General features: G+C 40.4%; 1 protein-coding gene across 1 annotated transcript; it reads left to right on the top strand.

The window, feature by feature from the left end:
- Positions 1-12,937: 12,937 nt before the first annotated feature.
- Positions 12,938-13,687, top strand: LOC127250852 (uncharacterized mitochondrial protein AtMg00810-like). The gene is made up of 2 exons (XM_051274279.1): positions 12,938-13,357; positions 13,487-13,687. Exons 1-2 carry the CDS (start codon positions 12,938-12,940, stop codon positions 13,685-13,687), a joined length of 621 nt encoding a protein of 206 aa, XP_051130236.1.
- The last annotated feature ends 306 nt before the right edge of the window (positions 13,688-13,993 follow it).

Here is a 13,993-nt window from a genome sequence, read left to right as displayed (position 1 = left end):
CGGCGCATTACAAAAACATTCCAGTGATCGCTTGTCATATTTGGTTTTTGTTACGAATATTTGTAACGACATTGAACCCGTAATAAAAAATATACTTTTCATTAGTCACGGAACAACCTAAAACAACAAACATCCAATGACCACTTTTTGTCACGGTATTTCATCCTTTTGTTACGCAGAAATATCATGGTACGAAAAATAGGTGATACACGGCAGTTGAAATTGTGCGTAACAAAAAGACCTGATGTGATCTCCCCAATACCGAAAGAAATTCCGTTTACACATAATGCTATAAACATCATCATTGGCAATACTTGCAAACATTAATTCATAGTATGCATAAGAATCCCAACATTAAGGGACATGGACACCACAGTTTTTACTCGACAATCTCCATACCTAACAACGAAGTAAAGCAACCCATAAAACAAGCCTAGCACGCACTACACAACAACAACCTGTTCCGGAAAACGGGCTTAACAGTTCAAACACCAAACCTAACAATAAGCAAGTACGGATATCCATCAATCGATAACCACATCGTTCACCACACGAATTAAAACTCCAATGGTCTATGCATCCATTCCACATATCGTTCACACAGCCTCAACACAATCCAGCGAAAAACAGGTACGACATACATTCCATAAGACAAACGGGGCAACTAACACAGGTGAATCGGTAGATACGCTTCAAGGGCGGCGCATGAGCTGCAATGGCCAACACAACGATTAGTTTAAGTCGTATCTCTTATAAAATTCGGAAGGCAATAGAAGAAAGGTATGAAAGTAGATCCGTTCGTCCTTGTAGTTCCACTCAATAGGATCTTCACCAACGACATCGCGAAGGGTAGTCGCCCCAGCAATGGTCGGCAAAATAAGGGGTGTGTCCGGGACTGAGGCGGATGTCACGAAGACCTTGACCAGGGAAAGTGTGTCACCTACAGCATACACAAGTGCAATTTTTGAGTATATTGAGCCATAGATATCAACAGACATTCAAACTGTATGTATAACATGCCACAACACAGACATTAGAAGTGTAAAGCTTTGCAACTAGAACAGTACGAGTATGTATATTCAGACATGTCGTACAATACATGGTAGAATATCCATGAATTAGGTACCAAAGTACATTATATCCTAATTTCCTATGTTATTGCAGCTCGATCTATAAACCAATAATCCTCTTATAAACAAATGTAAACCAGCAATATCATGTACAATATCCAAATAAAAACTTAGTATTTCGAATTTCTATATCCATATGGCAACCCCCAAATGGGAGGGCTCCATGTATGTTTCGTAGTACTATGCCTCAATGAGAATAACTACCATTTATACACTACATACGAGCAGACATCCGCAGATGCAGTTCCAAGTTTAGAGTACCGACCACTGATATATCAAATTTTATGTACCAAACTCATCACTAACAAGAGGTACACCTTGGCAGCAAGGGACTACATAGGATTTCAATAATAAAGTCAACTTTCAACATCTTTGGGGAAAGTCATAGTGTACCCAAATAGTGTAATAGCAGCGTAGCCATAAACAATGTGATGTAAAAGATAAAAAAGACCAGACCAGCACAAGAGTCGGCTTAATACCACTGAGTTTACTGCCCCTATAAAAATAGTGTACATAACACAAGCAAATCCACATATCGTAACATTATATATGTCTAGGCTCAAGAAAACCATGATCATTAGCAATATGAGGCCCGAACGGTCATAAAACCTACGATCCCTCACCGAGGCATAATAAAAGTTCCCAAGAAAACCTTAAAGACAATGGCACAAACCTGGCGCAAGGGGGCAGAGCAGAAGTCCCTTCGCTACAACTTTTTTCTCACCGGTGCGGGATAATAGAAGAACACGCGTGCCGACCTACAACAAAACATTACAGATGAGTTGGAAACGTAGTAGACTATCAAGAGTAGCCTAAATTAGGCACTGGACTGATTACTAAGAAACTTCAAGGTTTGACGGAATCATACCGTCAGACCTGGCTCGGACACAGGCCTGGGAAGCTCAGATACTGAATCAATACGAGATGTGCCCTGTCATTTATGCGCATATCATGGTAAATTCCCATATTAGCCATCCCAATCTCATGGGATACTCATACGAAATGTACAGATATTATGAATACTTACTGCCTGGCCAGTAACAGGTCCGGAGTTTTTGTGCATGAATGCGTACACATCAGACTTGATAATTTTGAACTCAACCATCATTGCCTTCAACTCTGCAAGTCCATTCTGTATTTGTTCCCACCTTTGCCCGAATGCTACACTATCTGTTAAACTAGTTGCTTCGCTGCGGGGATGGGCTGAACTTGCCGCACTATCGACCTTCGACCGCTTCTTAATCTTTCCCCCAAGGGCCCGTCGGTACAGAGTCTCCCGAATAGAGGGAGTCCGCCCTTCAGAGGGAATCTTGTTTAGCTCATTCTGTAAATATGTCTACGAGAAAAGATTTAAGTGAGGCCGAACTCTCTTTTATTGTCAAAGAGGTACATAATGTCTGAATTGTCACTTAATTGGTACAATAATTTATTATACCAAAATCTCCTCGGTTTCTTGGTCGTCCTTCCCCTTGCCTTGTGTCCGACTGGATATCCAAATCTCCAAATTGTCGGGGTCCTTCCCTTTTCGCTTTGATCTGCAGCAACACAAGGCCTTATGTCATTGCAAAACACAAGCAACTATGTTTTGAGGAATGTAGGGATGGAGCATAGCATGACTAATTACTTAAACATAATGAAAGGTACCTCCTCGGCGAGAGTAGTGAAGGACTTTCGCCCCATACGATGCGGAAAGCTTCTTTTCTGTACATTTGATGCATTTTTCTTGGATTGAAGCTACATAGGAATCAAATTATTTAGTTCTCACCATACGCCTGTGCAAATATAATGTATAGTAATTTGGTTGTTCCCTATTGCATACCTTCACCTTTTCGTCACGCCATTACTCAACCAACTTTGGCCACTGATCGGGCACGATCCTGCTTGAGGGAACCTTCTTCAATGCTTCCTCGTCGTCCTCGATCGGATTAAAGTAGGTTGATTTGATGCTGTATTTCCAATGCCTCCAAACTTCCCTTAGGTCAGCCATGACCACTTTCTCTGTTGAGTCTGGTAATCCGCTATTACTCTGCAAAGACATTTGACATGGTTATCGCCCAGTACAAACAAGATAGTAGGACCACGTATACAACAATAATGAAATTAAAGAAATTTCATTTTATATGAACATTGCATCACCTGAACCTCCATCCATGCACCCTGTCTCTTTGTCTCCGGTATTTCAGTAAACGTGGGGTAATTTAGAGGAAGTCGAACTCCGTTGCGTGCAATGACCCCAATAGCTGTCTTGTACTCATTTAGGTCGGGTCCAACAATACTTTTACCATCAGGCGATGTGAAAACAAGCATCATATGATCTTTTCCCCATCCACGCAGCATTCTTGCCGCCCCTCTCCCCTGTTTTTTCTTGGACGAACCAGTTGGTACAAATAAGAGTTACATGTTATTGTAGATGCGCGTTTGTAGAAAATTTGAAATCAAAATAAATGCGAGACATAATCTTAGAAGGATAATTTCCAAACCGCCATCCGATGTTATCTCATCCAATCGTGCCATATCGCCCACTTCCGTTCTTGTCATCAGAGCCGGGTCGGAACCTAGTTCTTCCCCCAATAATGGCATATCACTCTCTGCAGTCTCCATGTCCTGCGTCGGTGGAAGTGTCTCGTCATCTGCTTCTGTAGGGGGGATTGTATCATCCTTGTCCTGTGTCGGGGCCGTCTGTTCAAGCACTGATGGGATATCCCTCTCATCGTGTTCTTGTTGGGGTTAATAGCGTCAACCTATAGCAGTGTTGTACTAATAGTTCAAATAGGGACCAGCTTCCGTAAAGAAGCCACATTACCTCCAAAATCCCCTCCGAATCCTGAAGCACTGCCCGTCGAGTGGAAGATGTTGTTTTGTTGCTTTGAGTACGGGCATCACGCTCTTTCTCCCACTCTGATGTGATGGAGCGAAGTCGCTGGAGCAATGGTGATACCCGAGATCCCTTCCATTTCGTTGCTTTCTTCGTGGTTTTGCGGATATGTAATGGATTTCTACTAGCCGGATTAGTTGCCTCTACGGGGCTGTTACGTGTATATGCCCGAGTAAACCGTCTTACGGAAGAGGCAGCCGGATCCTGTGACCCTCCTACGGCACCACGTTGAGATTTTCCCATAATCTGCAAGGCACAAGCGTCAGAAATCTGTATGGAACACCATATTAGGAAGAAGTCACAACATAGATACCGCAATTTATGCATGTAAAGTGATTCAGCATACGGAAATCGAAAATAGAGCTTGTGAAAAGACATGCGTGTCAGAAAAAGGTTACCTATTACGTACTTCAATTGTAGACGCCCTTAACAAAAATGACCATTTGTTGAGATGTGTAATTTATTCGGAACCGTGAAATCCAAAAGGTTGTGTGGTTGCCAAACCATCAAAATCGGGGCGTTCATTAAGCTATATTAATATACTATCAAAAATGCCCGCTCTCCTCATTCTGCCCTAAGCACCATCATCTTCGGAGGATTCCTCCGGATCCCGAGCTGAAGCCTCGGCGTGGTCTATCGGTGTTGTTCCTTCTACTACCTGCCCCTCGACATCTTCCCTTAGCCAGTAGTCGGCTGCTTTTCTTATATTGCCTCCGTCATCTAAAGCTAACCCGTTACTAAATCTATGATCGATCATACTATACACGTCATATGTGTCTCGCTGAGATACCGGAACAACAACGCTCCAGCCTTCATCAACCGGGTCTGTAATGTACCAAACTTGATTGGCTTGGGTCGCCAAGATGAAGGGCTCATCCGTGGGCAAGTTCTTCGGGTACATCAAATACTTGAAGTTCACAAGCTTATATTTGAACTCATCCTCTTTAACACCTCTCTCCAGATCCACCCAGTCACATTTTTAAAGGAGGTACTTCTTTTGATTGCTATAGTACACTTCCACAATGTCTGTAAGAATCCCGTAATATGCCACAGAACCTTCTCTTGGGTTATGGTCCCTAGTTGAGGCATAACTCATTGTATCTGTCGTAACCATAACACCTGCACATTGTGTCCTCTTTCCTGCATCCCGACCTTGAACACGATATCGTACTCCCGACACAATGCACGACGAGTACCGTGTTGCACTGCATAATGGTCCACGGGCCAATGCACGTATGTCTGCTGAGATTGGGCACACATCATCATTCGTCGGGTCATCTACCTACATTTCAGGTAAAGTAGTTTATAAACACCCGTGATTTCAATCTTTTTTGGGGGCGAAGTCAAGATACCACGTAGAGACGATGTGAACGGCACTCACATATGATTGAAACCATGACGCAAATTGTTCGTTGTGCTGCTGGTGCACCTCACGTGGAGGTGCGCGCGTTCGACATGACCTAATAACGTCAACGTGAATCCTATAGTGCAAAAAGAAGAGTCGAAGTCGTTCAACATAGAGTGGATAGGCATACAAGAAATGTTAATTTGGTGTGGAATAACCTTCGTATCGGACTGATTTCATCTATATTTCCTAGGATGTAGCTATGAATTTGGTGCATTGTATTGTAATCAAGGTTAAACCTAGAACCAAATAATCTTTTCCCGTGTTGCGTCCCTTGGTCTCTATGTCTTCGAGATATCTTGAGCAGAAAGTCACGCATTCTTCCATAAGGTATCCATGTGCGATAGAACCCTCAGGTTGTGCCCGGTTCCGTAACGTACCTCTTCAGAGTACCCAAATACCGCTCAATGGGATACATCCACCAATACTGCACCGGGCCGGCCACAATAGACTCCTTAGCCAAGTGGATAGGCAGATGCTCCATTAAATCGAAGAACGAAGGTGGGAATAGCTTCTCAATGTGGCATAGAGTCAAAGAAATTCTTGCTTGGATTCGCTCTAGTTCACGAACTGTGTTGTGAGCTGAGCACATCAAATTGAAGAAGTTACAAAGTTCAATCAACATGAGCACAACATTTTTGGGAAGACACCTACATGAAGTGTTGAATCAGCTCCTTCAATTATATTTAGAGGAGGCATGAGTTGTGTTAGTTAATATAATTGCGTTACAAGGGTATACCGTCGGGCAGCAATAGGTAGGAGTCGTTGTGTAAGAACGTGGCAGTCGTGGCTCTTAAGTCCCCATAATAGTTGTTGTTCTACCTTCACACGACGTGATAAGTTTGAACTGAACCCATGTGGTGGTCGGAGATCCTTCAACACAGACAGAAAGATCCGTTTTTCAGGGTTACTCATAGTGTACGTAGCTCCTTTTTTTCCACGTCTGTTGCTGCTCTTCTACCCCCCCTGTGATGCTTGCGAGATCCCTGTGCAATGCGCTTTTCAATCATGTCATCCTTACGATATTCAGTCGGCACATCCTCAAGCTGCTGCTAAAGTTCAGCGGAAGTCAATCGAGATGGCTTTTCATCAAAGCACATCGAACCGTCGAACGCTTGTTTATCAAAGCGCATTCTATGCCCACCCGGCAGGAACCTTCGATGCCCACAGTAGCTATACTTATGGCCATTTTTAAGGTACCTGGAATGAGTATTCAAACCACAAACAGGGCACACATTTGACCTACGAGTCGGCCACCCTGACAACATACCATAACCGGGAAAATCACTAATAGTCCACAACAATGCAGCTCGCATCTGGAAGTCCTCCTTATTACTCGCATCATATGTCCGAACACCGTTATACCAGAGCTCCTTCAACTCATCCATCAAAGGTTGAAGGAAGACATCAATCCGATCCCCCGGGCCATGTGGCCCGTCTATGATTGTAGAGAGGATGAACGATGGTTGCTTCATGCACAACCACAGAGGTAGGTTATATATCACAAGTACTACAGGCCAAATGTTGTAACTGACGCTCATATTCCCAAAAGGGTTGAAACCGTCAGTGGCGAACCCAAGGCGTACGTTGCGAATTTCCTCAGAGAATGTCGGGTACCGATGATCAAAACTCTTCCATGCAGGACTATCTGCCGGGTGACACATCTTGCCGTCGTCTACACGCCCTTCGGCATGCTATCTCATAGAAGATGCAGTTTTCGAAGATATGAACCATCGCTGCAATCGCGGAATCAATGGAAAGTACTGTAACTTCTTCACGGGAGATCTATCTTTACCCTGTGCAAATCTCTTTTCCCCACACACAACACAAACATGACGGTCAACATCTTCCCCGATGAACAACATGCAATTGTTGATGCATGCATGGATAGTCTTACATGTGAAGCCCAAGTCCTTCGTCAGCTTGTTAGCCTCATAGAAGTTCTTCGGAAGAACAACATCGTCTGGAAGTGCATCCCTCAACAACTCTAATAACAAATCAGTAGATTTATTAGACCAGTGGCACAAAACCTTCAAGTGCAAAAGGCGTGCGATAAATGAGAGTCTACTCATCTTCTTGCACCCAGGTATAAGCTCTTTCTCTACATCTTCTAACATTTTTTTGTACCCCTTACTGCCAAGATGTATATGTTCATCTTCCTCATCTCTGTGAGAAGCGTTTCCGCAATGGACATCATCGGTGTGCTCTGTATATGCACATTCTCGCAATAGAAGTTCTAGTTCATGCTCCCAACACATTGGCACATTGTCGTTTGAAGCAGCAGGGTTCACCTCTCCTTCTCCATGGCAAGTCCAAACCTTGTAGGTTTGGTCGAAACCATAACGAATACAATGGAGCAAGATATCTCTACGAGTTTTGTTAAGCGATTTCTGCATGACGTACAGGGGCAATAGATGCAAGCTTCAGAGCTATGATCTTTGAATGCGAAATCTAAGAAAGCCCTGACCCCATCCAAATATTGAGCCGAGATATGGTTCGCATTATCTATCCAACTCCTATCCATCTAACAAGGTAATACATGCGATTGTATCAACGTAACATGCAACCAAAAACCTAATGTTTAAGTCCTATCACGGACGTAGACCCCAAATTTAAAAGAATAAATTTATCTCATCGGTTTGCATAAAATGCATTTACGTCTTTAGAAGTCCATGTTCTCTACATATAAACATAACATAACCTTCACCAATATACTAGGAAACACGGATGCTATATATGACACTAGCATTATACTTTATCGTAGCATTAAGCCACATGGTTTAAGATAAGCAGTCCTCCCCACTTCAAACCCTTATATGGATGCCCCATAAATAGTAATAAATGGATTTCAACTCCTCATCACAATTTCTGATCGGCCATTTATAGACACAAGGCAAATTTCTCACTATTCTAACTTTATTACAGTGAAACTAAGAAGAGAAGACAACGATGTCGATGCTAGAGATGAAGGATATGTAATGCTAGTACGTCCAATTTAATATAATTAAGAAAATAATTACTTAATTACGAACAAATAAGAGATTACATGCAGTTCTTGCCTTATGTCCACACAAATATTAGAAGTGGCAAGCATATGTTTTACTATTGTAATTGTGAAAGGCAAAGCTGATGCAAAGTCATTAAGCATGCAATTTGAGTTAATTGTCAATGCATAGATGTGTTTTGAAATGATGAAATTAAATATGTTATTCAGCTGGTGCACATTGATGATCATCTGTAGGATAGAATTCATGGTGATGATGATTTTCAATCTTTCCGACAAGGATCATGGGTCCTTTCTATGTTGGTTACGCCCCATGTAGAAACCCTTTAAAACAGATATGAAATAATTCTGAAATCTGATTGGAAAAAATGTTTCAGATTAATGGGAATGCACTTAACACTTCATGACACCACCCACCCAATAAACAAACATCACAGAAAAGTTTCTGCACAGTGGCATAGCGTCGAAAAGAAAGCAGACCTTTCGGTAAACTCAAGGGTGGGTATCCTGGATGAGCACAGCACGCCTGCGTTGACACACGGTCACTTCCTATAAAAAAACAGAAGTTAAACATGCACTAATTTTCAATGAAAACGGCACAAAGTACTACATTAATTAAACATGCACTAATTCACATTCTGCATTTTCTCTTTTCGGACTGAATTAGAACCATATATACCAGTTTTAGGATTCCATAGAAGATTTCATGGAACCAGTAAGTAGCGGTGATGCAAGATATGACAATTTAACAGATCAAATCGGTGCTATCAAATTTCTCATAAGTCAATCGTTCACATAGTAACCAAACATAGCAAGTATGCAAATAGCACCTACTTATGAATATTCTACAGGTTTCAACAAAACTCTACTGCTGTTTATGCAACTCTAGATTGAATAAAACAAGGGAGATGGGATCTCATTGTCTGAGGCATCGGGAGTATTTAAAGAACCCACAGACAGGCCATTAATAAATATAGAGAACCAACAATTATCCACACAAGCACGGATGCGGTTGATGGATGAATCCCTAAACCCCATCTTGGTAAGCACATCGCGTAGGAAACTTCAATTAACTCTGTCGTAAGCCTTTTCCATGTCAAGTTTCATGATGAGGCTATGTGTTTTTTGGCCTCTGATTGTTGCTGCTGAAAAGTTCTTTCACTTTTGAGAACATCCTGTTCAGCCTTGATCAACAAGTGGAAAACAATGGCAAAGATGTTCTTATTCCACCATTTTAGATGCTGCTTCAAGCTGATAAGTTTCTGTTGGAACTTGATAAGGCCGTGAGTTCCAGATCAACTTCTATTCTTTTCCCTTTCTTTTCTGTATTTAAGAGGTGCCGAAGATCCCGCTGTTTAAACCCATTGGAGCAGTTTGAGTCTTCATTAGTATCAACATTGTCCTGAACCCAAGTAGGGTTGACCTTATCCATGCAAGTAAGGTCCTCCTCAGTGAAGCCTTCCTTATGTTGGGATTTATCTCTTGGAATTTGATCTTCTTTTTTTCATTGCAAGAAGCTTCTTAGATCCTTTTGTTTATGTCCAAAATTCTCCTTATTACTTGGATTCGAGACAAAACTAGTCGATGAAGCAAGACATCCTTCCAAATCATGTCCCAGATGCTTACAAGAGACAATATTTCGGCACTTTCTCATTTTCCACTTGCTGTTCCATTTCAACACCATTAATGAGCAAATAGATTTTGTTGATCAGAGGGCGAGACACATCAATTTCAATACAGCCTCGGGCAGCTGAAATTCTAGCCTTGGGAGTTGTTGGCAATGGAAAAAAAGCATCCCTCTGGCATAATTGGGCAGGAAGCACAGGGAACTGGACCCAAAATGGTACTGCTGCAGATTCGATTCCAGGTTTAAAAGAAGGATTCCATTTCAAAACTCTCATAGGGAAGCCTCTACTGAACCAAATTCCTCGAGTCCAAATCCGAGTGTAATCCTCCTCATTGGCAAGGCGAATCAAAATATGTTTAAAATTGATTTGTAATAACTTGAATTCCCCATTCAACTTGAGATGATTGAACGTATCTCAACAATGCTTTCCATGAGGAATATCCTTGAGTGTATTTTCCAACCAATGAGAACTTGAAATCAATTGCCGGAAGAGCAGTCTCCTCATTTGAAAATTCCAGCGCAGGGCCATTGTTGTGTTCAGTAGTAGAACCAATGGTTTTCGGGTAGGGAATGGAAAAGAAAAAATTGGTTGAAAGGGGATGTTCTTTGTCCAGAGGGTTCGGAGGATGGTTGGTAACGACTCCAGCGAAGGAGTGACGAGCAGGAGGCTCATCACCCATCTTAAACAACAAGCCAGAAACACAAACACCTCAACCCATACTGATCCCAGGGTAGAGTCGAACAGGTGCAGGTTGAGATTCTTCCCTTTCAAACCAGCAAACCAAAACCAAAATTCCAGAACCAAAATAATCATGTGATAAAATTACACCATTAATAAATCAAACTTCACAGGGCACTTAAACAATCTGCCTACTCGTTCTCTAACACAAAAATATGTTATCCTACCAACTAATCAAGTTCTGTTTATCATACACAAGCCATACAATTCCCAATACCACCCGAGAAAGAAGAAGAATATTACGACGCCTTATTTCGATTTCTCCTTACAGAGGACGCGACGAAGAACCGTGGATCGATCCCCATACTACTCGAGATAACTTAAAAACATTACCTGGACGCCGGTGCCGATTAACCTCCTCGATCCCACCTTCGCCCAGTACGTCGCGTAAGCCCCTCCGAATCGCGTCAAAGAATGACTTATGCCCTAGCTTTCTGAAATTTGCTAAGTGTGGAATGGATTCGCCACCGAGGAGGGGAAGAAGAAAGCCCGCGCCCTGAAATCGTTCTTACAATTTTCCAAAAGCACTATAGCGTTTTTATCCTTTTTAAAATCCAAAATATCTTTTAAATTTTAAATATAAATTTAAACGCCATTTGTTACGAAGCACAATCGTAACTAATGTTATTTTGAACAAATTATACCAACTTTGTTTTCGTTACGGCTTATTTTGTGTAATTAAAGAACCTGAAACGTTGACCAAAAAAATATTTTTTGGTCAACGGAACTTGTCGTAACAATAACCATTATTTGTTACGATGTTATTGTAACGAACCGTCGAGCCGTGGTGAAAGACCATTTTTTTGGTAGTGACAGAGAGTGGAGTTGCCGCTTTGCTTTGCTTTAATTTAGGTTGACCGCACGCCCATGTCCAATGCTCACCTCCCCTACTCTAGACTTTCCGTTTATCAGAATTTCAAATCGAAATCGAACATTCCGAGTGACGATTTCGATTACAGTTTGACGGTTTGGATTCGAACAACCCATTTATATACTTTTCTTTCCGGTTTTTTCTTAATATTAATTTTTACGATTAATTTTGATTCCGATTTTAATTAACTAAATCTTTGTATTTTTGTGAAAAGTTATATATAAATAAAACTTCATTTTTATAAAATAATTATTTATCAATCTACTAACTAAGAATTAAATTTATTAATTAAGAATTAAGAATACAATTATAATTTATACAGTTATTTAATAAGTTAATTTGTAAATTAAATCGCGCGAAATTAAAAATTACTTTTTTAAGACAAAGATTATTATTTATTTTATTTACATTAGAATTTGAATTTATAAATTATTTAATTGTATAATCCAACGATTTCCGAATTTTAAATATTTATTTGACTTCATTATTTATTTTTAAAATTGTAAAACAACTTTTAGAAAAAAAAAACTTTAATTCAACTTTCAAGTAAACAAAAAATTATTAAGTAATTATTTTATAAAAAAATATGTAATTATAAATATATAAATAATAATTATTCAAAATTGTTTAAGTTTATTATTTTAAAAGTATTTCTAAGTTTTAAAAAACAATTCGATTTTATTAATTCTCGTTCTACTTATGAGTACACTCCAAAAAAATTCATATCAATGGCAGAAGTTTATGGAAACTGCAGCTTTGCATTGTACATATCGGAACCTACATGTTTCGAAGATGTAGTTGGAAAGGAAGAATGGCAGGCTGCAATGGTAGAAGAAATGAAGGCGATTGAGCGCAATCAGATGTGGGACTTGATTGAACCTCCTGAAGGAAAAACTCCAATAGGTCTCAAGAGGGTATTCAAAGTCAAGTATCATGTTGACGGTACTGTGAATAAGTACAAAGCGAGACTGGTTGCAAAAGGTTATGCGCAACATAAAGGTGTTGATTTTGATGACACTTTCTCACCCGTGGCTCGCTTTGAGACTATAAGAACTCTTCTTTGTCTTGCTGCACATTTACAGCTTACGGGTTATCAATTCGATGTTAAATATGCATTTTTAAATGGAGATTTAGAAGAAGAGGTGTATGTCTTGCAATCTGAGGGCTTTGTGGTTCAGGGGAAAGAACACAAAGTTTTTAAGCTAAAAAAGGCGTTATATGAGCTTAAACAAGCACCACGGGCGTAGTATAAAAGAATTGACTCATACCTTCTAAAGAATGAATTTATGAGGAGTGAAAGTAAGCCAACATTGTATGCAAAAAGAAATGACAAAGGTGAATTTCAACTTGTTTGCATTTATGTCGATGACATGATATATTTGGGATCAAGTGAAACTTTAGTTGTTGATTTCAAGATGTGTATGATGAGGGAGTTTGAAATATCGGACTTGGGGATGCTTAGTTATTTTCTCGGACTTGAAGTAAAGCAAGCTGAAGATAGAATATTTCTCTCACAAAATAAATATGCTAATGATCTTTTACTCAAGTTTGGCATGCATAATTGCAAAGCAGCAGCCACACCGATGAATACTAATGAGAAGTTGCAGCTGGAAAATGGAACCAAAGCAACTGATCCGAGTTATTTTCGAAGGCTAATAGGTGAACTAAATTATCTTACACATATTCGTCCTGATATCATGTATTCTGTGAGTTTGCTATCCAGGTACATGTATAATCCTACCGTGCAACATCTGGGAGCAGCAAAAAGAGTGCTTTGATACATAGTTGGAACCTCTTATTGGGGAATTTGGTATTCGAAAGATGTTGAATTTCAGTTGCATGGATTTAGTGACAGAGATTGGGCAGTTTGCATAGACGACAGGAAGAGTGTTTCCGGTCAAAGCTTCAACTTAGGTTCCGGTGCTATTTCTTGGAGTTCGAGAAAGCGGGATATTGTTACATTGTCCTCATCCGAAGCAGAGTATGTTTTTGTAACTGCTGCAGCGTGTCAAGTTGTGTGGTTGGGAAGATACTAGCTGATATGCACCAAGGGCAAAAGAATGCAACAACAATTTATTGTGACAACAAAGCCACTATTGCAATGACAAAGAATCCAATGTGTCACAAGAGGACAAAGCATATCGATACTCGGTTTCATTTCATTCGTAATTTGGTAGCAAATGGTGATCTTCAGTTTGAGTACGTTTCTACAAATGATCAAGTAGTAGATGCTTTTTACTCAAGCACTTTCTTGGGGGAAGCTTAAGTATTTCCGAAAGCGACTTGAAGTTTGCAAATTTGAAGCACAGGGGAGTGTTGAATAATATGCTTCAAATATTTTA

The sequence above is a fragment of the Andrographis paniculata genome, unplaced genomic scaffold, assembly GCF_009805555.1.
Source record: "Andrographis paniculata isolate CXL003 unplaced genomic scaffold, ASM980555v1 Contig38END, whole genome shotgun sequence".
Lineage (NCBI taxonomy): Eukaryota > Viridiplantae > Streptophyta > Magnoliopsida > Lamiales > Acanthaceae > Andrographis > Andrographis paniculata.
Note: the sequence above shows the minus strand (reverse complement) of the source record. Positions and strands in the feature narration are given on the sequence as shown.

What these genes read in the sequence shown, in the direction of transcription:
- LOC127250852 (XM_051274279.1), top strand. Translation starts at nt 12,938, where the DNA reads ATGAGGAGTGAAAGTAAGCCAACATTGTATGCAAAAAGAAATGACAAA. An exon ending in GTCCTGATATCATGTATTCT is followed by an intron (nt 13,358 to 13,486) that starts GTGAGTTTGCTA and finishes GTTGAATTTCAG; the next exon opens with TTGCATGGATTTAGTGACAG.